The sequence below is a fragment of the Meleagris gallopavo genome, chromosome 7 (genome assembly GCF_905368555.1).
Source record: "Meleagris gallopavo chromosome 7, MGAL_WU_HG_1.1, whole genome shotgun sequence".
Classification (NCBI taxonomy): Eukaryota; Metazoa; Chordata; class Aves; order Galliformes; family Phasianidae; genus Meleagris; species Meleagris gallopavo.
The window spans coordinates 4,611,643-4,636,089 of NC_139410.1; the positions used below are offsets into that span (position 1 = coordinate 4,611,643).

Sequence of the window (24,447 nt, forward strand, 5' to 3'; positions counted from 1 at the left end):
GGGTCCCCATATCCACACGTGAGGAGGAAGAGGGAGAGACTTGATCCTGCTGAGCAGAGTTGTGAGTTGTGTTGCAGGACGTGATGTTTATGTAGCAGAGCTCCCTTCCCATGCAAATTGAAGGAGCATGTGTCAGCCTGGTGCTTATCCTCACAGGGAAAGCAGAAGCCCCTTAATATGACATGGAAACAAAGTAGTAGCTTGTGGTTCTGGCAGAATTTGTAATATCTTGGCTTGATATCAAAATACGAGAACACGGCAGACTCCTGGGTTTCCTGGGGAATTTAATATCAAGTTACTGCTGTCTGTTGATGACATCAAGGAGGACAGTGCTTTTTTTTTTTTTTCCAAGAGGCTACATTCTGAATCACGCTTTGCGACCTGGGTACCTCTGGATCATAAAATTTATGATCTGCTCATAGCAATCTAAAGATGATATAATCTATGTGTTGAATCCTTAGTTTGAGCAGTTCTTAATATTAAGCTAACTTGGATGCAACTGTGCTATTTTCTCTCTGCCAATAGAGATGTAGTGGCTGCATTATTTCTGTGGGTGGGCAGATTCCCAATAACTTGGCAGTGCCACTACACCAGAGTGGAGTGAAGATCCTTGGCACACATCCTTTGCAGATCAACCAGGCAGAAGATCGCTCCATTTTCTCAGCTGTTCTGGATGAGCTGCGTGTGGCTCAAGCTCCCTGGAAGGCAGTCAGCACTCTGGTAAGTTGACATGTGCACCTGGGAAACATCATCATTGGGTGTTATGAGTATCTGTTCATGGTGACCAACTTACTGATACATTTCAATGTTCTGAAGACATTTGACTATTTTATTTTATTTTTTTTATTACTCATGTTGAAGAACTTGTGAGATCTGTCAGTACCTCTGTTTTTCTGATGAAGCTGTATGGGAAGGTCTGAGCATGACAACTCTGGAACAGAGAAGTCATGAATTTTGTTCAGTATGTCCTGTAGCACTCTACTGTTTCTTTTCTTTTTTTTTTTTCTTTTTTTTTTTTTTTTTAAGTATAAATGCAGTTAGAATGGAAACGTTGGTATAACTTAAAAATATGTTCTTGTTCACAGCATGTTTTCCTTCCTTGTCTTTAGAGAGATGCAGTTGAATTTGCAGGCTCTGTGAGTTACCCATGTTTGCTGAGGCCTTCCTATGTTCTAAGGTAAGGCTCACCAAGGTGGGGAGTATGAGCTAAGAAAGCCTTCTTGAGACAAGGGAGGGGGTCATTTTAGGGACATGGGGAAAACACTTTGCTAGGTGCATGTAGCTTAAAGCTGCCAGTCTTAGCGGATGGGACAACTGCTCATATCAATAGAGGAATCCAATGGATTCCTTACATCTGTCAGGCATAGATCAAAGGCAGAATGTAATCGTAAGAATGTCTGTTAAGCTGAACTGCCTTTTTCATGTCTCAAGGCCAAAAACTGCAAGCCATCTGGGATATTCCTTCAGGTTACTGAAATTACTGCTTATACAATTAAGCCACAAGATTGTTTGCCACCAGGAAAATCAGAAGGCAACATGCTGAGGCCATTTATTGGGTTTGGCATCTGTTACCAGAAAATGACAGCACATCTTTTGAATTCAGCTTCTTATTTGCCAAACTTCTCTGCTTTCAGGCATGTTTTATGTCCCTACACTGCGGCAGCTGTTTCTCTTTAAATAGACATTGTACAGAACTGCACATTTCCGACAGCTAGACTTTTTGAAGAAGTTGCATCAGTGCTCACACAGGTTTTGAATGATCACTCTTCTCTGCGAGGAGTTTCTTCAGAGCTGACTAGGCACAAAGAAGGCAGTTTGCTGGGCACAATTTACGAGTGCGAATAAATTGGAGACAGGATCCTTTTCATATGAAAAGGAACATATCAAAGTGAAAATAATTTAAAATAAAGATAAAGAGAGCGATTTCATGCATGTTCAACCTCAAGAAATTATATTTGAGAGGAGACTGCTGATTGTGATTTTTCCATCCAGTTTCTGAAGCTTGCAGTGAAGTTGCAAATCCAAGTTAGAAGCCCAAGCTTTAGTCAGGAGGGCAAATTAGAAAGTTCTCCTCATTTCACATTCTAGATTTTTAGGATGCGCTCCTTTTAACTTGTTGTTTCCATTTGTATTCAGTTAAGTATAAATCCTTCCCATGTAAGTATTTGGTAATGCAGTATTTCCAAGGTATTTTGAGCATTTCAAGGTTAGAGGAACTTCAGGACAAATTAGGAGAATTTCAGGGAGATGGAACTGGAGAATGTCAAACTTGAAGAAATAGAAAGTGAAAAGTCCTTGGACAGCGTTCTGTCTGGCCTCTATTTGCAGAACAGCAGCAGGTCCACAGCTAGACTTCATCCTTTGAACACGTATGGCCTTTAATATTTGCTTTTTACCTCTGAAAACTAAATGCATTTCCTCCCTGGTTATGTGCTATGCGCACCAGTTCACACCCTCAGTGCTGCAGCTGATTTAATTGAACTCCATTGATTTACATCAGCTGAAGATAGTCCAGTTAAGTAGAAGCATGTAGGTACTTGTGTCTATTTACCTTAGGTTAAAGTGACTGATACAGTGGGATAGATTCTTCCTCCACTTTTCTTCACAGCCCTTGTGAGCTTGCCCTTCAAACCAAGGAGGAAGCTGGGCAGTAGTGGTAGAAGTGAACATTGTTGCATCTTATAAAATAAATAAGTAAAAATAAAAAATTCTTTTTCAAAGAGACCCAAATTACTGACTCTCAACTGTGGTCTCCTAAATCTCCTATCTGATATTACGGAGAGTTGGATTTCAAAGCAGCTTTCAAATATTACATCTGTATCTGCTCTGCCCCTCCCCTAAAGTCTAAGAAAGGAGCCAGCTAAGAGCAGCCTGTTTTCACCTTCGTTTACGTTGTCACAACACAGTGTGGTCAGTACATTCCTGGCTTCACCTGTTGCCAAAGAGCAATTGGACTGTCTGTGAGCAAAGTGTTATGCCTTGAGCTTTGTTGAGTATAATGGAGGTCTGCGAGGTACCAGTGCTGCCTTTCTTTCATCTGAGTGAAGTGAGTACGTGGCTGAAGTCAAGGTCTTGCTTGGCTGGTCTGTCATGTAAAGGTAGCTGGCAGCCCTGTTTTGTGGTGTATAGTGCTCACAGGTCTCCCTTGCAGTGACAAGGGAAGCTGATTGCTTTTGTTTTGTTTTGTGTTTTCATTCCTACAGTGGGTCTGCAATGAATGTAGTATTCAGTGAAGAGGAAATGAAAAAGTTCTTAGTGGAAGCCACCAGAGTTTCTCAGGTACCAGTCTGCCCTGCTGCTGCTTTTACGTTTTGTGCCTGCTGTATCTTTTTCACATGTTCTGTTTTCCATCTGTTTCTGAGGTGCCAGTGAAATTAGAGTTTGACCCCTCAGTTCATTCCCTAAAGGGCAGATCTTGAATGCAAGAGCCTTTGCGAGCTTTTGCTATGACATTTAACTGTACAAATAATATACTGAGTTTCTTCTGACAAAGAAGCAGGACAGCTGCTTGCTTACTGTTAGTTAGGTGGGGTTATTTGAGCTTCAGAGTACATAAAGCAGAAGATGAAAGATTTTGATTTAAAAAAATTCTTCAAAAACTGATTTCTTTAGTGTCTTTTTTTTCTACTAGTGGGAAGGATTTGAGACAGTACATAGAAATTTAGGAAAGAAAAATCTCAGCAATTCCCCAAAGACCTGAGTGCTTCAGAACATAGCAAACAACTCAAAGCTTGAATTTCTTCTGTACTCATCATTGGTGTTATATTGTACGAGGGGTGTTTGGAGAGCTGAAAATGTGGGAGGAGAAAATGAGATGACAGAGCTTGAAATGATAATATACAGAATCTGGAGTCTGACCTTTCAACAGTTTGAGTTTGGCCTGTTTTCTTTTAATTCCCTGCCCCCTTTTTTGGTGGTGGGTTGTTTTTTTTTTTGTTGTTTGTTTGTTTTTTTCTTGAATGGTCCCTCTTTGGAATAGTGCTGTAGTGGTTGCTGTAGTTTCCTGCTGTGGCCCAGGAAAGTGAGCTTCATCAGCTTAAATTGTCACAGCTTGATTGACTTTAATTGGGCAACGCAGCTTTTCATTGCTGAGAATCTCGGCCCTGGCACAGGAGGCCCTGTGTGGGGCTGGGGAGCTGCAGTGCATGATGTATTCCTGGGGAAAAGAGGAGCTGTTCCCTTTGGGTCAGTATGATGGTCATTTCTGCTACACCAATACTGTGTTGATGCTGCAGACACAAACATCTGTACTTCTTGGTCACACAATGAGTTTTTGGGTGCTCTAGCCCTGATTCTGCAGAGATGCATGGTAAATCTGCGTGCTAAAGTTTTGCTAGTTTAGTCAGGCTGCGAAGGGAAGGCTTCTTTCTTCATGCAGTATTTTTATTTTGCTAACAGCCTTACTATAGCTGGAGCTGAACTAGCAAAAATCAAAACAACAAAAGTACTGTATTCTTTTAAGTTAGGGAGATTTTTAGTCTCATCAAAACTTGATGGGTTGTAATCGATTCCACTGAATAAGCTGTGAGCATACAACTGAATATGAGCGTCTGTATGGGACACAGACTTCATTTTTCTATTACAAAGTCTTTCCTATTTCTGCTTCCCAACAAAGCATCTCCAGATAAAGCGCCTGACCCACGTTCTGTTGTTGTAGCCACTTTGCTATTATGGTGTTATCTCATTATAGCATTTATGTTGTCAGTAATGTTCAAAACTTCTTGCAAGATTTGTGATAGATTGGAATAAACAAGGTTGTGTGCACATCTAAGATCTCCTTGTGAAAAACTGCAGCACAACAGAAAGTTACAAGACATGAGCCACTAAATTTATGAAACAGCAGAGGCTGTGGCATTGTCCTTGCCTGTGAATTTACCCTTGCACTGATAAATGTAAGGAGTTGTGTCTGGTAACTTTCAGAGTTGCTTTATATTTTTTTCAAGAGGAGTCTTTTGAGCATGCCCAGGCTGTCATTTATTCCCTTTTATTCTCTAATAAATAACAGGCAGTTAATAGCGGATGGGACAGTTAAAATGTTGAAACATAAAGCTGGCCTGGAAGAATGTGGATTAGATTTTTAACCATCTCTTGGAGGGGTGGCTGGGAGGAGAAAGCATTGGACAAATGTGTGCTGGCATCCCAGAGGTGGGTGGGAAGAAGAGGGAGGAAAACTGTGTATACCAGGGAACCTGTTGAGAGTCAAGGGCAGGTTGAACCTGGCCAACTATAATTAGTGGCAGCTTCTCCCTGGGAGAATTAGGAACCCAGGCAGAGAAATGAGTAAGGAATGTATTGGTTGCCTAAAATATGTGACTTACTGACGTGGCAAACAGCAACTCTGCAATGTCATTAAGTATGCCAAGAATCAATTACTCTGAGAAGCAGTATGCCCAGTGAGGTGGCTGCAAGACTCAGAGCAGGGGCACATTGAAGATCTCAGAGGTAAAGAAAATCTTTGGGAGGCGAGATCATAGGCCACTGCATCTGTGCAAGCATCTTCCTTCTGCCATGGTGTCACCTAAAAGCCCTTGGTATTTTTGCATGCAAATTCTCTGTCATAGTGACACTTTATGGAGGGCTCTGTGGCTTTGGGGAAATCATGTGAAGTTTTCTCCAGTTATTTCTTTGGCAAAGTTCACTTGTCTGTGGAATGAGGGTATTAATAGATGGGTGTTGTGAGACTCCGCTTCCAGAGGTTTTCCTGTGATGAATAGTGGAGTACTTGGATGATCCACAAATACTATCAAATAAAAGCTTTCTTATTCTGTCTTGTCACGATGACAGGATCACCCTGTGGTACTCACTAAATTTATTGAAGATGCCCGCGAGGTGGAAATGGATGCTGTAGCCAAGGCAGGAAGAGTAAGAACTTTTGCTTTTCTTTAATATGAAACTTGTTCTAAGATAGGAGATTTGTAAAAATGTCTGGTTTTTAAGGACTTACTATGCAGTACTGAGAAGAACAGAGAAATGGGAAAGGGAAGATTTGTCTGAGGTTCAAAAACATAATGTTTGAAAAGCTCAACCTATTTATTGTATACACCTAAATTGTTTGTTTATGTACTTTTTTTTTTTTTTTTTTTTGCTTTAAGCATTGCTTAGTCACATGAATGAATCCTTTGGAATAAAACTGTTATGGATTTGCAAAGCACTGACTTCATAAATGACTTGTATCAGAATTGCTAGATGTGTTATGGTATTACATGTTTTACTGCTACAGCTTCACCTTGCATTTCATTGCTGATCAAATACAGTTTTCACAAGCAATCACAAACTGCTCATTTTACAGAAATGTTCTGTTTTCAGTCTTTATTTTTAACTAGCAGACAAGATCATTGTCTTTTTGAGTATCAAGATGGTGCACCTTGATGCAACTTCATTTAGTTTAAACCCTGAGGCTTGAATTTTCCCTTATTGTTTTTCTCTATGATTAAAATTCTGTGAAAGAGTAAGCAAACGTATACAGATTTGGGGGAATGGCAAATTTTTGGTCTTCATGGGCAGGAGAGCTGAAAGATTTGGTTTCAAGTCTGATGAGCTCTTAGCTTCCAAATCAAATGTGTTACTGGAAGTCATAAGATCTCCAGGCTGTGTTCATTTTACCATTCTTAGTATGCTTAAGCATAGCATGAAAGAAACTAACATAATCCTCTTTTTCATATGCCCTGCGTTTGCTCCTCCAGAATTTGGGGAGATTTCCTTCTTGCACCATCTCTTTTTGCTTTTGGATACAGCTCTATTCAAGAGCCTGCTGGCCTGTACCTAGCAAAGGGCAGGGAGATGGGGGTACAGTTCACGGGAGAGTGTGATGTGACTGATTACTGTCTCATTATTGCGTGCAGGTTATTGCACATGCTGTTTCAGAGCATGTGGAGGATGCAGGCGTTCACTCCGGAGATGCCACTCTCATGTTACCCACACAGACTATTAGCCAGGGAGCCTTGGAAAAGGTAGGTGTTGTACCTGTACTGAAAGGAGAAAGGAGAATAAGAATTTATTTCAGCTTTCTCCTTGCTTCAGAGAACTTCAAGGAAAAATTCAGAAGAAATCAAATCAGTGATGGTTTTTTTAAAGGCCAGTGTGATTTGTGCAAATGTAGGATGTCACTGCACTCCCTGTGACTCTGTTGCATTTATAAGATGATCTGATCTATGTCCCGTTAATTTAAGCAATAGAAAGAAGTACACACTTTTGTGGGGTTTTTTGTCTCATTTTTTTAGGATAAACTTCTTTGCAGTAGAGGAGTGTCCTATCCATGTGTATGCCAGGGTTCACTCTCCACTTCTTCTCCTCAGTCCTTAAATGATTAGATCAGGTGTACAACTTCTTAGCTGCCTGCCTTTTCTGGAAAGGATATGAGAATGAATAAGCCTCACCTAACTTTTACTCTTTTCCCCCTTGAAGAATGAACCCAGTAATACGGAGTTAGTTGTCAACATGCATATTCTGAATGAATATGCAATACTCCATGACGTCATCCTGTGCCCCAATTCTGTTTACAAAGATCTGTTTACAAAAATGTCCAAGGCCTTGTTTCTGAGAGCAGCCATCTTCTGGAGCCAAGCTATTCAAACATTTGTACTGAGATAGTATGTGATTTCTTGCCAACCAAGAAATAAGGGCCCTAGTTTTCTCCCTGTTTGGTCAGGGGTATTTCTGCTGACACACCTTCCACTGATGGGGCAGGCTTGTTGGTGAAAGACTCTTGGGATGTCTGTAATACCAAGTAGATAATCATCACTACTGTTTATTTCACAAAGAGTTACACAGGCTGCAGTGTGCAGTGTAGGAGTTGTGACAGATAGGACAGGCTTTTATGCTCTCTTCCCCTCACTCCCTTTTTCACATACACGTGAAACTGTATTTTTACTTCTGCAATCAAATGAAGCCTTAGGCTCTGGGTTACCAGGTAGATTAAACACTGTTTGCTTGTGAAATATATTTTATTGTCAAAATGAGGGTATATTGGAAAAGAGTGCCGTAGCAGAGAGATGGAATATTTAAAGGAATCTGCATGTGAGATGATTTATTGATACGGTGCTATTTCATGGGATTTTTGTTTTCATATATATGTGTGTATATATATTGTTTTTGGTAGGTAAAATCTGCTACAAGAAAGATTGCAAATGCCTTTGCCATCTCTGGTCCATTCAACGTGCAGTTCTTGGTGCGAGGCAACAACGTGCTGGTAGGTGCTTTTGTGACTGCCAAGGTAAGTTGTCTCTGCTGGGGCTAGTTAAGTGCATGGCTCCTGCAGTCTCTCCCTGTCACAGTAGCTCTGCTGTGGATTTCTAACTTGCTTTATCTGATGGCGTGTGGCTCATTGTCCATCAGCAGTCGCTTAATTTTACCGTGGGCTTTTGTCCTTCCCAAAATCATCGGTATTTAGCAGGATGGACTGCACTGAGACCTGTGCCTCATCATATGAACTAAATGTCATTGCTTTCAGCTCTCAGATATCCCCTCTGGTCTTCAGCTGTTTTGGTTGTTAAAATAAGCCTTCCATGTTACTGAAAAGAAAGCAGGACAATATAAGTGATAAAGCTTCGAATATAAGCTGCTAACATGGTTTTCTGAATAGTATGGTCTTAATAGCTATCAGTAACAGAAGTATGGCAGTTGTCTGACCCTTTATGGATGACAGTTAGCTTTCTGTTTCTAGTGGAGGAAGATTACAGGAACGAGAGCAGAGTATGACTGAGGAAGCAGTGAATGGATGGAAATCATGACATAGTATGGAAAAGATGTTATTGGTACAAGATGCTGTTTGGGCTGTTTGTTGAAGAAAACATACTTAACTGTTCCTCACCTTTCTTTTATTTCACACAGTTATTCAGAAACTGTACAGAGGAATAGGACAGTCTTCCTTCCTTGCTATCATTCAGCCTTTTTTCTGGATTAAACCTTTTTCCTTCTGTCTTAACCTATTCTTGCCCTGCCTTGCTGCCCCTTCGTTCTCACTTAGAACACTTGGTTTCTTGCTAATGGATTTTGTGGCCTGCTTCTCAGAAATGTGCAGAACTCCTGTTTCTTGCCTGGGTCACTGAATGCCTTCCAAATGAAGGCAAGGGAAGTGTAGCTGGGCATTCAGGAAGTGCTGTTACCCTGAAAAAGAGCAACGAGGGCTTCTAAAGCCTGTACTTAATGCCTCTGAGGAAATTCTCATGTTGCTTGTGTATTAACTTAGGGTATTGTATAAAACAATTTCCAGAGTGATCTATGGACGATAGAGCTGAAACTCAGCTGCAGAGCATTGGAATCTTGGTATCTCAAGTTCCCCACTTCCCATCCCTCATTGCTTTTTGTATCATTGAACACAGTTTCTGTGCCTCTTATTTGGCAATCTGAAGACCATCTCTGTCAAGAGGAGTAAGGACTGATTTCCAGAGACATGAATTAATCTATTTCCTTTGGCACAGCGCCTGACTGTGGTATTTCTCCTTCATAATCCCATCAGGTAATAGAGTGCAACTTGCGGGCTTCACGCTCCTTCCCTTTTGTATCCAAGACTCTGGGTGTGGACTTCATTGATGTGGCCACAAAAGTGATGATTGGAAAAGAGGTTAATGAATCATCCCTCCCAACACTGGAGCATCCCATTATTCCATCCAAATACATTGGGATTAAGGTATGGTTTCAAAAAGATCAAAACAGAGCCAGCACTTAGCATGTTAATAGATATCAGTGAGTACAACATTGATGCCTGAAGAACAATTTACATATTGGCCAAATTGACCCTTTCCAGTTTCTTTTATGAGAACGTGTGTTGGGAATTTTAGAGACGCAAAAGGAAAATTATTCAGTGCTAAACAACATCCATCTCTCTTTTTCCCTTGTATTTAACCTGTTTTTAATTATGATTCCAAACTGTCTGAGGGATATGCACTTCAAGATCTGAATACTGAAGTTTGAGCCTTTTTGTAACGCTATCTGATTTATGTGTGGACATGTACAAATTTGTGTTTTGAGTGTCCTCAAATTTTATCTTCATGGACTGGGACATGGGCCTTTGTTGAATGCATGGAACCTCTTATATGTGTACCACCAGTTAAAGTAGAGCTAAAGTATTGGATTTGTTGATTTCAGTGGGGCCAAGATGTTACTTTTCAGAATTACTAGATTTATACAGCACTCAAGATACCAAAATGAGCTCTAAATGTTTTGAATACTTCATAGAGGAAAAAAAATTGAAGTTCTTAATCATAAAAATCTGGAGCAGCAGTGCAAGGATATGACTGATAATGAGAATTGCTTGTACAGGAACTTTCAAGCTTTAATAGCTTCCATATTAAGTGAGAACTGAAAGAATAGAAAATAGCTAACATCTTTCTGCTGACAAAATCTTCAGTCTGGAAGCAACCTAACGCTTTCTGTTGATACCACAGATGAGTTTTTTCTGAAAGTCTAGGCTGAAGGTTTTTTGTTATTATTTTTGAGTGTCATTTATTTCTGTAAATTTCTGTTACTTAGACTCAGGGCTTGTGTTGCTGTTTGTTGTTAGCTAAACAGTCAAGAGTTTCATCTCTCTTGGGAATGTGGGCTACAGAGTGGAAAACCCAGCTATTTTCTTGAAAGTTTTGTTACAAAGCCTTTTGTACTGCTTGTGTTCTGCACAGATTTGTCAAATATAAAACCCTGCTAACGCATTTCGAAATGCTGAACTTGGAAAAGCATTCCTGTTAAACCTGGTTCTCATTATTTGAGCATGATATTTTCTGTCCTCTTTTGGTTTTATTAGTAGGAATATTTGCATGGAAATGGGATTTTGTTTTTCCAGCAGTTCTGAAGTACTCTAGAAAGAGAATATGAAATTTTTTTCTTTCTCGACGTAGCTTTTCCTTTGTGAATTTGGAGTCCCATCAATTTAGTTTTAGTGACTAAAATATTGCCTTGCCTTGTTTCTTTTCAGAGTGAAACATGTTCATCCTGACCAAGATGAAATCATGGGTATAGCATGACTGGCTAAGTTTTTACATAAGATTTATCTGCAGTACCAGACAGAGTCTGTTCCTTCAGATTGATTTTCACGTTGATGGCAGACAAAAGTTAGGGGACTGGTTGGAAGACTTTTCTTATTGTTACCTTCCAAGACATGCATTAAAAATAATCCACCTTGACTGTCTGATCTCAGCGTGAGACTGGAGAGTTGTCTACTGTAAAAATTTTCTCTTACAGAGGAAGCAAAACTGATCTAAAAGTCACCAAGACAGATGACATGCACTGAGAAACCTCTCGCAGAGAAATTCTGCTGTCACATTTTAGTTGGTCATTGTTAGGTGCCATGAAACAGCATCTGTCTTGCCTGCAGTATTATCTCCCGGACCTCCAAGCATAGAATTACATCTTTGGATCTTCTCTAAGCAGCAGTGACGCTGTCTTTATGTAAATGCATGTAGTGGTTTAAGATAGATAAAATAACCTCTAAGAATTCATTAATTAGTAGACAGTTATTTTGGAATGTTTGCCATATGTGGTCATGGGCTCTTTACCAGAGATTTATCTTGTTGTATTCTTTTTTTTTTTTTCAATAAAGTTAAACAAGAGAACTTAGAGGCTAATGATACTGCTATGTCCTAACTCCCCAGAATAGTAATGAAGATAATCAGTAGTTTTAATACACCCAAGTGAAAGTTAAACAAAAATTAGTGGTGTGTATTTTTGAGGGAGAAAGGGAAAAAGAATCTGAAAATGGTTTGCCAAGTTTCACCTGCTTTCTGCCAATGAGGCTGTGCGCCTGTGGAATGGTTTCATCCTACGAATGAGGAATTTCTGCTGCTGAGATGTTTGCTCAGAAAACTGCCTGGCATTAGATAATATCTCTCCTTGTTTCATGAATTAAACACTTTGCAGACTTTCTGTTTTAAAAAGTCTTAAAAATGATAGTAGGCTACCACAGATTAGAAATCTGCTGTCACGATATGAACAAGATTGCAAGAGTTAAGAGGATGATTTAGTGGTGAATTATGTGCTTATTTGTTCCAGTCCATCATCAGGATGCTGGGGATGCCTGTTTGCCAAATACTTCTTTGCTTATCAGCCTTGACCAGTGCTTCTTGTGGATTAATTCATGTCTGTCTCTTCCTGTAGCTTTAAGTGTAACTGGAGTTTTGCAGTAATGTATTGAATATTCATTCTCCTTTTCACCCCACCCTCTTTATCTCACAAGGCCCCAATGTTTTCCTGGTCCCGGCTGAGAGATGCTGATCCTGTTCTCCGATGTGAAATGGCCTCTACTGGGGAGGTATCTTTTGTTTTTTTTTTTGTTTTTTTTTTTTTGTTTTGTTTTGTTTTTTTTTAATTATTACCTAAGCAAATCACCTTTAAAAGTGAATCTTTGACAGTAATCTCTGTGTCGTGATGGCATCTGTATCCTTGACAATTGAAAACATTGTTCTTATCTGTGAAAACACATTGTCCTGGAACACCTGATTGATTCAGCCACTGGATGTCCCTCTTTACCTGCATGTGGGCTCTACATTGGACCTGCTTGGTGTGACAGCTTGAAACGAGTTTGTCCAAGAGCTGTCGGGTTCTGGGAGGTTCTCGATGCGTCAGTCCATTTTATGAATCACCAGCTTCCTGACAGACGAGCGCGTACAGCCTGCAAAAGCCCCGATTGGTACACATCAGAATAGCAATATCAAGATTCCAGGTCATGGGCGTTTGGTCTTGGAACGTGCTGGTTACTTAAAGGCAACAAATACATGTGGTGATATTTCTGTTGTTGCCTGGTAACCATCAAAGCATGTCCCAAGGTGCAAAAAGGCGAGAAACACGATGACTGCAGTATTGGCTGTCAGTAGGATGAGGGAGAGAGGGAGCTGCTTTGCACACAGCAGCACAGTGAGCACTTCTGGAGTGTATCTGAGAAAGCATGGCACGCCATAAAGGAACAAAGCCGTTCCTCTTCCTGAGCAGGCTTAGCACTGATGGGAGCCCTTGCCCTTCAATGGCTGTGGTTTTGTAGACATCATTTGAAGAAGTACTGCATGTGCAGAACAAAGAGGCTTGTTTGAGTTCTTGCTTATCTGTCAATAGCTTCTGTAGATACATCCAAGCTATCTTTAAACTTGCTTGCTCTGCTACTTCTAGGAGAGATGCAGCAGCTAGAGACTTATTCCAGTCTGGAATGCCAACTTGGGAAGTGATTAAATTGTGAGGAAATTACATTAGGCTTGACTCTGCTCCATCACAGCTAGGCATGTGGCAGAGCTTGCACTGTCTCATTCAATATGAGCTCTTCTATATCTTCTTTCACTGTTTTCTTTAGAAAAGACTATCATTTTAGTAAGAAAAATCATTAGACCCAAGTACATGGTTAGAACAACCTTAGCTCTCTGACTTCTCTCCAGGATTAGTTTATTTCACTCTCTTTAATGCATGGAAAATCAGTGTTGCAGAAGATTTCCTGCCAGTATAGGTTAATGCACAGAAAAAAACCCAGTGACTTCCTTATTTTTGGAACAAAACTGACTACACAGAGAACATTTCTGCTATGCGCCCTCCAAAAAAACAAAGGAATAAAAAGTGTACCTAAGGGCAAGAATTATCTTTCTAAGCTTTATATGGAGTCAGAGATTACCTTGGTCATAAGGGAGGGACTATTAACTTTTATGAGTTGAAAAGATCCATATTCACAAATGCCATAAAATGTGACAGTTATGAAGGTCTTTCTTATGAGTGAAGTAAGGATTATAACTCTCCTCGGGTAAAATGCTCAATTATTCCTCAAAGACATTTTCAACATACAGGGCTTGATTTGGGCTTGAATTTGTCACATCTGACAGAGCTGCATTTACTGGGAGTCTGTTCCCACAACACTACAGATACGGTGCTGAAGGTTCCTTCAGGTATTGGGGGTGATTCAATCACACTGCAGTGGAAAGCTTCCCCTGGCAGGGTGGAAGTCCCTGGCCAAGCCTACAGGGTAGGACTATCCATCACCTAAAATGTCAGGGACGTGCATCTCTTCTCAGAAAACCTACACTGCTGAGCAGACTGAAGGCTCGAGGATGAGTTCTTGAAGAAAAACTGAGCTTGTCATGGTTATTTCTCCAGTCCCCAGTGGGATTTTTGTTTGTGCAGGCTTTTTTTGTTGTTTTGTTTTGTTTTATTTTCCACTTCAGAAGTTGTGGCAAATCATGTTTTGTTCTTCTCCATGAAATATTGCTTTCTGCTCACCATGGAAATGGTCAGACTGTGAATTTGCTCACTCCCTGAGAAGGACCATGAGAGAAAAATGGGAGAGTAATCCTCAATCAGCCCTTTTATCCCATCTGTATAAGTGTGTCGATTTATTATTTCAAAGACAAAAATCTATGATAGTTGCTGCTTCTGACAGTTTTTCAACAAGTGTGGAGTCAGCCAGGAAAAGCAAGGGCTGTCCAGTTGTTTCTTTGCAAACTTTCACAAAAGCTCCTACGTTCCTTTTTATCATCAGAATTCCAAATTTGGATAAGGAACACAGCTTGGTTCTTGAAGAATGTCATTGTCATCTGACAATCTGTAAGCAGCTGAGATCCACGGGCAGCTCTGAGTGATGGAGAACTGCTACATGATTTTTAATATCAAGATCTGATTTGTATAAGATAAATTCTTATGAATCGGCTTGATTATTTTCTTGCTTGCTTAAGTGCATACTGACATTTTGCTAGAATTCCATGCATCTGTGTAACTAATGGAAAAGCATGTGGTTTTTCATCAGCAGAACTGTATGACAGCACAGGTGCAGTCAGCACAGTTTGCTGTGTCCACACCCACAAGCAGACCTGCATGCAGAACACTCACGGTTATTTAAGCATTACATAATGTTAAACATTTTGCAGAGCACTTATAAACACTGGAGCAGAAGCTGTGTGCAACATTCACATAACTCAGCAAAATCAATTGCTGTTATTCCTTGGTGTGCTGTTTGAAACTAAAGCCTTGCCTATTCCTTCGTTATTGCTTCATTAAAATTGTGAGATTTGCCTGCAGTGATTTTCTGATTTATTTATTTTTTTTCTGTGACTGCAGACTCCATGCAAAAGCAGTCTGATTCTGCGTGAAAAAGTCAAAAGAGCATATTTAAATATTTTATTCTCGTTTACTTCTAAAACAGTGTTCTTGGGTTGTTTTTGTCTTGTCCCCTCATGCTGCCTTCTTTGTGCCTTTTCCTAGGTTGCGTGCTTTGGAGAAGATGTATACTCTGCCTTCCAGAAAGCTATGCTTGCCACTGGATTTACATTTCCTAAGCAAGGAATTTTGATTGGAATCCAGGTAAGTCCTAAAAATCAAAGCTGAAGAAAGACTGACAAGGAGGAAGTCAGTAATTGTTGCCTTTTTTCATTCACATCTTTATGGCTTAAATGCATTTCTTTGCAATCCCTCTGGAAGAACAATGAAACAGAAAGTTACAAACAAAATGGAGAGGTCCTTACTGGAGCTGGTACAGTGCTTTTATCTCTGGATCTTGGTTATTATACAGGGAGCTGCAGAAATTTGCTGAGGGATTTGTTACAAGCTTAGGGCTGGAATAAGAGAGTTAGAAGCCATCTTGCTGCAGAGATTAGTGCCTGTAGATGACAGATATGGTCAGTTTATTGAAACCAGGTCCTTCCTCCACGCAAGACAGTGAGACATTTTTCATACCACTAAGCTGGACAAGATTTAATTCCAGGCAGAGCTGTAGCATCACCCAAGCACGTGAGAAGCGTGCTGCTATTTTGTGGCTGTAACACTTTCAAGCCATTAGACCTCCACCAGGTACAGCAGTGTCACATGCCTTTCCATACTGGAGTCACGATGGGAGTATACTTGAATGGAGGTGTGAAAAATATGTTAGGCTGTTTGAGCCAGCAGGGAATGTAAGGAGGTGTGTGAAAAGATTCCAGGAAGGAATAGAACTTCTGCTCTCACAGATCACAACTTCAGTTGTTGTTGCTTTTTTAAAATATATATATATTTACACAAACATATGCATGGATTGAAACTTTTTCCAAGTAACATCAAATTAGCAGGAAGGTCCTTGCTTGCTGCCTAGTTTAAAACTTCTGTAGGAGAATCTGGGCAGTTGATACCCATGTATCTAATCACTGCAGTACTAAGAAAGAGAACAGGAGAATATAAACAAGAAGAGTCCAGTGTCAAAACTTAGGAACTATCCAAAATTTTTTTCCTGGGGGAGCTAAAAGAAAACAGGCAGTAGAGAGTAATTTTTGCTATAGAAAGCATTTATGTAGCTTCTGTGTCAGTATCTGTTAAACAGAGCCCAATGTTCTTGGTACAAAGGTCTTAAGAAGAAAAAGAAAAATAAGATAAAGCAACCCCAAAAGCTCAAAAACCCAACCCTTTTAAAAGTAACAAGATTTTGTACTTTTTAATAAGTGGTTTACAGTTCCTTTTTTTGCAAAAGAATCTGACATCAATTGCTTAAAGGTTTTTCTTCTTGGCACATTTCTTACATAATTAATCTACAAAACAAGAAGAGCGAAGTTAATGCTGACTACTATTGCACCTTACCACTCTGCGGTTTGTTACCTACTTGCTTTTCAGTGGTTTGTTTCAAAATCTGCCAACTCTACAGGCAGAGAGAAGCAACACCTTCTGAGAAGAGAAGGTTGGAATCCTGACTTAGCCTCGACTCATGAGCTCTGAGTGGCTTCCCTGAGTAAGGCTGGAGAAAAGGGGAGCCCCTCCCTGCACATACAACGTGCATGCGTTGGGCAGTGACCACTAATCCTTCAAAACTCACAACTCGAGGTCTTATACCTCCCATTGGTGAAGGAGGCAGTGTGCCTCGAAGGGAAATGAAGGCTCAGAAAGATGAATACCAAGGCACCTCTCTCCACAACTGTGCAATATTTAAAACTGAATTTCTGTGTGAGTTGATGGAGGTGGAGGCCCTACTTTCAAGCTGCAGTTGCTCTATTTTCTCTGCACTGAATGGTCAACTCAAAATTTCACTTTCTGGAGAAGGCTTAACATGTTGAGGTTTTACAGCATGATGCACCTTTTTGTCATTGATACTAATTATGTAGAGGTTGGAAGAGGCTGAAATATTCAGCTCTGATGAATTTTGTGAATTGAGTCTAATGGCTGTGCTGCGATCCACAGGCCAAGCAGGCCCAGTATGAACCCAAACTTTCCAAGAGCCTTCCACTGTGGTATGCTCCTTTTGCAGCTCCTGTGGTAATCCTGTTTTAGCAGCCACTCCAAAATGTTGCTGGTAGTGTAATTCTCCTCAAAGTTGATCAGGCAAGCTCTGCTTCCTGCCTGCTGGACAGCACAAGGTGGGCTGGGCAGCCAGCGTGGACCAGAAACCCTCTGGTTGTCCCATGGTTGAGAGCACTGCTGGCACAGCCAAGGTCAAGGTTCCCCAGAATCTTAAAGGTTTATTGCCCTCCCAGGTTAAATGGATCATGGCTGTCTTGTTAAAAAAAGGAGTCACTGCCAGTTTATGCAAGCTGATAATCTGACCTCTTTTCTTTTCACCATTTGGAGAAATCTGTGATGCTGAAACCCTGACTCTGCCATTAAATAATTTATATTTTATGCAAGAGGAGTTGAAAAGCTCTTTTTATTTTCTTTCCTGATTGGGCTATTCAGTGATATCTCTGGGAGGGTGTGCATCTGTCTTGCATCTGTGCTGGTGACCACGAGATGCGGAAAACACTAATGGAGTATTTTATTTTTAAATCCCAGCTCTCTGTCTGTTGTTTCAAGGTAACCTTCTCCCTTGGTTCCCTATATGCGGAAAGTTTTGCAGGCTCCACAGTGCATTTGGATACAGAATTCAAGATGAGCCCAGAAGATGGGCTGGCTTCATTTTGTGCCTGCTCTCAGCAAGAACTGGTGGAGCGGTGGTGAAAGAACTGGGGATGTAGGCCTTTACAAATAGCAAGGCATACCAGCAAACATGAGAGAGAGATTATAAGAAATAGAACTTTTGCTGTAACAGAAAGAGAATACAATTCTCCTGCAATAAATATCTTCCACTAAATAAATCTGCTTGTACTTTTCACCTTTAGTAACTAATGGTTTCTTACACAAGTTCTTTCAGTCAGCTTGTAAATCTGAGTCCGCTCGGATGCAAGCTGACAGCTGTAATTTCTTTTCATGGAGAGGCTGTTTTATGTGTCACAAGTGTTCAGTACATGTTTGATAGAAGTTTATAATACTGTTGTGAAAGTCAGCCCCCCTGACCAGAAGACAGAACGGTTTTTCTCCGACTGGGGAGCTGCCAACCCTGTCACATTGTATATTTATATTTTCCCATTAGTGTAGAGAGCAGAATGGCTTCAGAATGAGGTTCTTTTGGGGAAAAAAAAAAAAACAAACACACACTGTTGACTTCTTTTCTTCCTAGGAAATAGTTCACCCTTCAGAATATTGCACTTGCCCATAGAGGTTAAGCCATCAGTAGCTTGAGAAGGGAGCTTGCAATAATCTTACTTGCGAAATGGCAAGAGCAGGCTAGAGCTAAAAGCAGGATTCAGCCTACCTCGCTAGTGAGAAAGGCACATGCTCCTTCTGATCTTTTCATTGCTGTACCTTCAACAATCAGAAGAAAGTTATGCTGCGTTCGATTTTTGCCCACTTGTTACTCAGAAGTGGTTTGTTCAAATGCAGATGCTTACAGGAGATCATCTTATCTTTGTGTCTTCTGTTAGATGTGGGTGTGTATCATGAGTCTTTCACAGGTGCCCTTGGAGTACTACAGAAGTATTTGGGCATTCAGCTCCTTGTGGGAACAGGGTGTCCCAGTTTCCTGAGTGTTTCTTTTTTTTTATATGGCCACAGGAGTTAGAAGTGAACTTGCATGTACGCAGGCTCTTGATCACAGCAATCTGCAAACAGAGCGACTACAGGTTGCCCAAAGCCCATTCATGTTTGTCATTTGCCAGCATAGAAGGGCAAATGTTTGAATAATGTTGGAAAGTATGTTTGGTTAGGAGTAAAAGAGACTCTAGTTGGTATACTTGGGAAGGCAGTCACCCTAATATTTAATATGCAAGGCTGTTTCTTAATTGCTGAAGAAATCAGTTTGGGAACATTTACTCTGCTGTATATGTCTGTATGTCTCAACTGGGAGCGACTTTGGGCTTTAGAGTTTCCTTGGCATGGCATTGTACTACACATTCAGACACGTGTATGTGCACATTGTGCAAAGCAAGGTATTTTTGTCTATGTGCAGAGTCTGGAGGAGCTCTGTGCTGGTGAACAAAGCCCTGTCTCTTACTCTACTTTTGACACTTTGTGTAATGAATTTCCTTTTTCAGAAATCCTTCCGCTCCAAGTTCCTCTTTGTAGCAGAACTACTGCATGGGGAAGGCTTCCAGGTAAGTAGTTTCAGTTATTTAAAGCTAGAGTTTTTAAAATTGGAAATGTACTCAGCCTGCTATAGGATTGATGAACTTTGGAATTTATTTGGGTACAGAAAAAAGGAGATTTTTCCAAGTACAACAGGGGTTTTTGTCCAAGTAGTCAGTAGAGCCAGCAGGTATCACCCAACTGAAAGCGTTCATGATTGTTTAATCGAACAAGCAGGACTAACTCACAAGTTTTGGCAAGAACAACCCTGGCTCTGCTCTCAGCCAGCAGCCAGGATGTCACACTATAAATTTAAGTTCTCCAAGAAACCAAAGATGCCAGAAGGGGGAGGTCTTTTGTGTAGAGAAGGTGTTCATGATCAGTGATTCTTGTAAGCTGTTGATGTGGGAAATGTGTAGTGTGGACATCCCTTTTGTAAGCTCTTGCATAATTTTGAAACCGTGTCCTTACTGAAACTTAACAACGTGGCTGCAGAAGACTGGGGAGAGCTTTTAATATTAAGTATTGAAATACTCTTTTGCTCAGTGGCATTAGTGTAACTGCTGGATTTACAGGTCTGCCTTTCAAAACTTAGTGCTAGACAGGAAATAAAAAAAAAAAAAAAAGCATTCTTAAGTGACTGAATGTAAGCTCTATTGAAAATCAGAGGGGCTTATGTTTTTCTAAGGCACTTACCTGCTTCTGGATGTGTTACTGTCATTCACTGATTGTCATCAATCAGCAGGCAAAAGATAACAGAAATTTGGGAAAGTCATGCTGTTCTATTTGTGTCTGTCTATATGGGGAAATGCCTCTGTGATGAAAAATGCCCTTCAAAATCAGTTCCGACAACCAGAACTGTGTGTTGGGTCAAACCCACGTGAGTTTAATGAAAAGTTTCGGTGTTATGAGGCACACGGTAACCTTTTCTTTTCCCTTAACAGCTTTATGCCACTGAAGCAACCTCTGACTGGCTCAATGCAAATGGTATCCCTGCAAATCCTGTGGCATGGCCATCACAGGAAAGCCTGAGTCCCAGCCTTCCTCCGATCAGGAGGTAAGAGCAATACTAACCTTGTCCAAATTGTGTTAACATCCGGGATAGCGAATACTAGGGGACAAATTTCTAGTCCAGTTGGGATCGATGATAGTGATTTAATGGAACTTCAGAATTTTGTTTTATCTGATTCAGCCTGTTATGGGTGCATTGCTCTGCATTACATTATCTTGGGAGAGTATGCAAGATCTGGATGACAGTCCATCGACCTTTAAGAGTTGTGCTGAACTGTGTGAAGGCTGAATATTGCTTTGTATCACTGGATAGAACAGAAATAGAACCCAAATTGCTCAGTCCTGCCTTAATGCCTTAACCCCTCAACCCTCCCCTCTTGGGATGTAAGACTTAGCATCAAAGACTAAACACAAATGAACATTTTCAGTGTTGTTTACCTGCATGCCTGTGCTATTCAGCTTAGATTTTCATTAAGCAAGATACACTGTGATACTGTCTTGTGCATTGTTTCTTCAGGCTGATAAGGGATGGGAAAATAGATCTGGTGATTAACCTGCCTAACAGCAACACCAAGTTTGTCCATGATAATTATGTGATCCGGAGGATGGCTATTGACAGTGGGATTGCTCTACTCACTAATTTCCAGGTACTTCCGTGTTGTTCTTTCTCCTCTTGATTATAGAAGCTTTCAGAGTTTTCAACTACTTTCAAGCACCAGATTCTGGTGTGTTTGAACCCTCATTATTTCTGAAAAATAACTATGTGACAGAAAATCACAGCAACATATGAATGTTAGAATGTATTTTCCTTTTGCTGCTATGTGAAATAACGTTGCTTGGAGTGAAATATAGATGAAAAAATCTTGGGTCTTGTACTGCAATTGAGGTTGTCGTTGTATCGTTTTCAATTTAGAACAAATTCCTCGTGTGGAATTCCCCACAACATCTTTAAATTATGCATGGAAAGAGTTTTTCACTGGGGATCTCTTCCAGTACACAGTTCATAAAACAGGATGTAACTGGGCTTTTCTGAATGATTGCTGGGGCAATCCTGTTCCAGAGTACCATCCAAGTGGAGTTCCTGCCTGAATATTTAGATCTATTGTAGTCCCCAGTTGGAAGTTGTTATCTGTTTGGAGCTCCTGAAAAGCACCTTTCACATACTGAAAGGAAAGGGGTGTTTGGTAATGCAAACTGGGTCTCCTGCTGCCAGTAGTACCTTGACTTCCTTTGAAGGGGCTTCACCTGTCACAAAAGGGCCTCAGATGGTTCGAATTAAACACAACAGCCAAATTATTGTGGATTTCAGTGGATGCTGATGTGGAACTCAGTGACTAGAGCTGGTGTCCAGCTGTGCAAAATCTTCTGCACTTTTGGAGTGTGAGAGAGTGCCGAGATCCGTGTTTGTAGACAGGATAAAGCCAAACATGATTAACAGGAATGGGATATTGAAGAATGTCCTCTGCCTACTTGTGAAAAACACTGACAACCAGAAAAGGAGTCCCCATCGAAAATTTATTACCACACCGGCTTAATTGAGGTGAACCATTTTGAATGCAGAGTTTGATTCTCTGAGAAGAACAATTCCATGTTCTCTTAAAGGCTTGGGCAGTAGAGGGAAAGAAGTGTTCTCACAGGATAGAACTGTCTTGCCAAGGAAGTCTGGCAGCATTACATCCATCCAGATGGACAGGTATGCTTCAGGGGACTGGAGCCAACACCTGTTTGAAGCCGGGTTGAAATTGGTTTCAGTTTGGATGGGCTTGGGAACTGGATCTATACACAACCATTTTAGGGTGAGCATGGAAGCGTGGAGCCTGCTCTCTCAGTCTTCTGCAGAATGTTTTGCAATGCTCAGTCCTCATCTGCTTTGTATTGACAGGTGACAAAGCTTTTTGCTGAAGCTATCAAATACTCTGGGAAATTGGACTCCAAGAGTCTCTTCCACTACAGACAGTTTGACAAAGGAGATGCTGCATAGAAGATCTATGTCCAACCTGCAGTCTTAGCTGCTTCTGGCACCACAAAAGAGGAGATCTCAGATCATCCATCTGACCATCTTTCTGTGCATTTTATAGCGTCTGCACTTTTTGTCTTTCCAACTTAAGCAAACTAACTCCCAGCAATGCTTTTGGTTGTTCACTGGAAAGCAATGTTCTCCCCAGCCTTTCTATTATCTTATCTCCATTTCCACTTAGGGAGAAATATTACTTAATAGATCCAGATGCCACCATAGCAGAGAGATGAGAGATACAAATGTTCCTCCATAGGAGTAGATCTTTTGATAACTAACTTGTTCTTCCTTAGATGTTTTTGGAATCATATGCCCAGATCTTCTCACACTGGACTGTTGGCATTTGGCCCCGAACTCCCATAGAAAGATGTGTAGCTTCTTCTTTCTATTGTTGACTGTTGAGGATTTTACAACTTTATATAATGATCAGGCATCCTCCTGCATGATCTCCCAATGACACCATGGACAACTCTTATAGTACAAAACTGCTGAGGGTGATGGGTATGATAAAATTTCTTTAAAGACAAAAGATCATGAATTCCTAATGATTCCCTGCAACAGCTGAGGGGCATGAGGCACCTACTTTTTACTTTTTTTTTTTTTTTTTTTAAACCTTGGCTAAGCATCCTCTTCTACAGCCTGCAGATCTGATGGGTAATGAAGACTCTGTGTTCTCTTTTTAAAATGTTTTGTTTAAAAAAAAAATTATTCTGAATTCAAGCAGTTGTCACTGCTTTGTGTTTGGCTTCAAAAATGGAGAATTCCCTGAAGACTTCTTTGTACTGCTGTCCAGTGTTTTGTGCTGTGATTGTGGACATTAAGATTGAATCCTTTCAGTGCAAGGTGAAAGCATGTCAGTACATTAAGCCTCCCAATTAAGTGACCCCTTCACTTTCACTCTGGCTTTTTCTCTTGCTTTTTCAGCTCTAGCAATGCCTGCAAATCCTGCCTGCAGAGCAGGAACCTGCTATATCACCTATTGCACGTCTTCACGTACTGATTGCATAGCAGAAGAGTTCCACAGCTCTATGGCTAACAATGCTGTATCCTGTATACATATACAGCAGTCTCTGTGCCTACCTCTGAATGTTTTTCAGCTGGGGACAACGTGTTTGTCTTTTATTCCCCCCATATTGCAGTATGTACACAGCGTGCCCTCAAGTTGAAAAGCTTCAAAGTTGAACTAATGTGATAACATTTCAGGAGGAATATCAAATTTGATGAGAGCTGTTATTGAAAGGTGCAAAGGAGAGGACAGAAGCCGTGATGCCTTTGGGTGTCAGAGGAATCCCTGAACAACTGATGCTAAATGCCAAGACCATATTTTGAGCTAAGTGTGAATTTATTTCTGACCTGGTTGATATTCCAAATCCTCTGATCTCAGACATCTCATCATAACTAACTGTTGTGGTAAACACAGTCCTGCCTGCTGTGCGGAGGGAGAGCTTTGCACTTTTAGAGTAGAGATGTTATTAAAGAAAAAAAAAAAAAAACAAAACAAAACACCAATCCAGAAGAGCCCAGAGCTATCAAGTGTTCGCCCATTCAGTTGTGAAATGAATGACTAATGGTGGTTAATGAACCAGTGCTCTGTAAATGCATCCTGCACTTTCTTTTTCCAGTGGCAAAAATTTCATTAATAATTGATGAAATTGCACATCCTCCCACCCTGCTTTTACCTCTAGTAGTGAACAAAGTGACGTCTTAAAATGTGTCTGCATTCTCTTGTTCTTCTACTTTGATGTTGTTACTTTTTTTTTCAAGAGCTGAAAAGGAAATAAATGCCCCAGCCACTCATTCTTGAATTCTTCCCTTTATTAAAAAAATGTTTTGTGTTGTCATGAGTTTTTTAAGCATTGATAATACTGCTCTCTATATTCATTTGTCTATTTGTTCCTGTTATTTGTTGCAGCAGCTGCAGATACTTAAACCACAACTTCTTTGGTGTCCATAGATCCTCATGTAATTAGAATGAATTTAGAAGAGAAACACACAAGGGCTGAATATGTTCTATATACTGAGTACTCTGGTTATGCATTGGTGTTAACATTTTGCTGCTGATGCTGAACACCATTTCTTTTCTCCACTCTTCCAAAGCAGATGTCATGCATGTGCTTCCACACCTATGCAGA

The 24,447-nt window shown here is 40.5% G+C and overlaps 1 protein-coding gene across 5 annotated transcripts in view; it reads left to right on the forward strand.

Annotated features, from left to right (window-relative positions):
• CPS1 (carbamoyl-phosphate synthase 1) overlaps positions 1-24,112 on the forward strand; it is a 122,126-nt gene extending 98,014 nt beyond the window's left edge. For 4 of the 5 annotated variants that reach the window (XM_085228844.1, XM_085228842.1, XM_019616913.2 and 1 more), the window contains 13 exons: positions 526-720; positions 1,110-1,177; positions 3,204-3,279; positions 5,785-5,862; positions 6,843-6,950; positions 8,099-8,188; positions 9,458-9,628; positions 12,167-12,241; positions 15,160-15,258; positions 19,260-19,319; positions 20,235-20,347; positions 20,819-20,948; positions 22,184-24,112. In XM_085228844.1, the coding sequence (XP_085084970.1) occupies positions 526-720; positions 1,110-1,177; positions 3,204-3,279; positions 5,785-5,862; positions 6,843-6,950; positions 8,099-8,188; positions 9,458-9,628; positions 12,167-12,241; positions 15,160-15,258; positions 19,260-19,319; positions 20,235-20,347; positions 20,819-20,948; positions 22,184-22,282 (1,362 nt within the window). In that variant the 3' untranslated portion in view covers positions 22,283-24,112. Of the gene's footprint in view, positions 1-525; positions 721-1,109; positions 1,178-3,203; positions 3,280-5,784; positions 5,863-6,842; positions 6,951-8,098; positions 8,189-9,457; positions 9,629-10,909; positions 10,948-12,166; positions 12,242-15,159; positions 15,259-19,259; positions 19,320-20,234; positions 20,348-20,818; positions 20,949-22,183 lie in introns of those variants that run through there. The other variant, XM_085228846.1, reaches the window with a different exon arrangement.
• Positions 24,113-24,447: the final 335 nt, after the last annotated feature.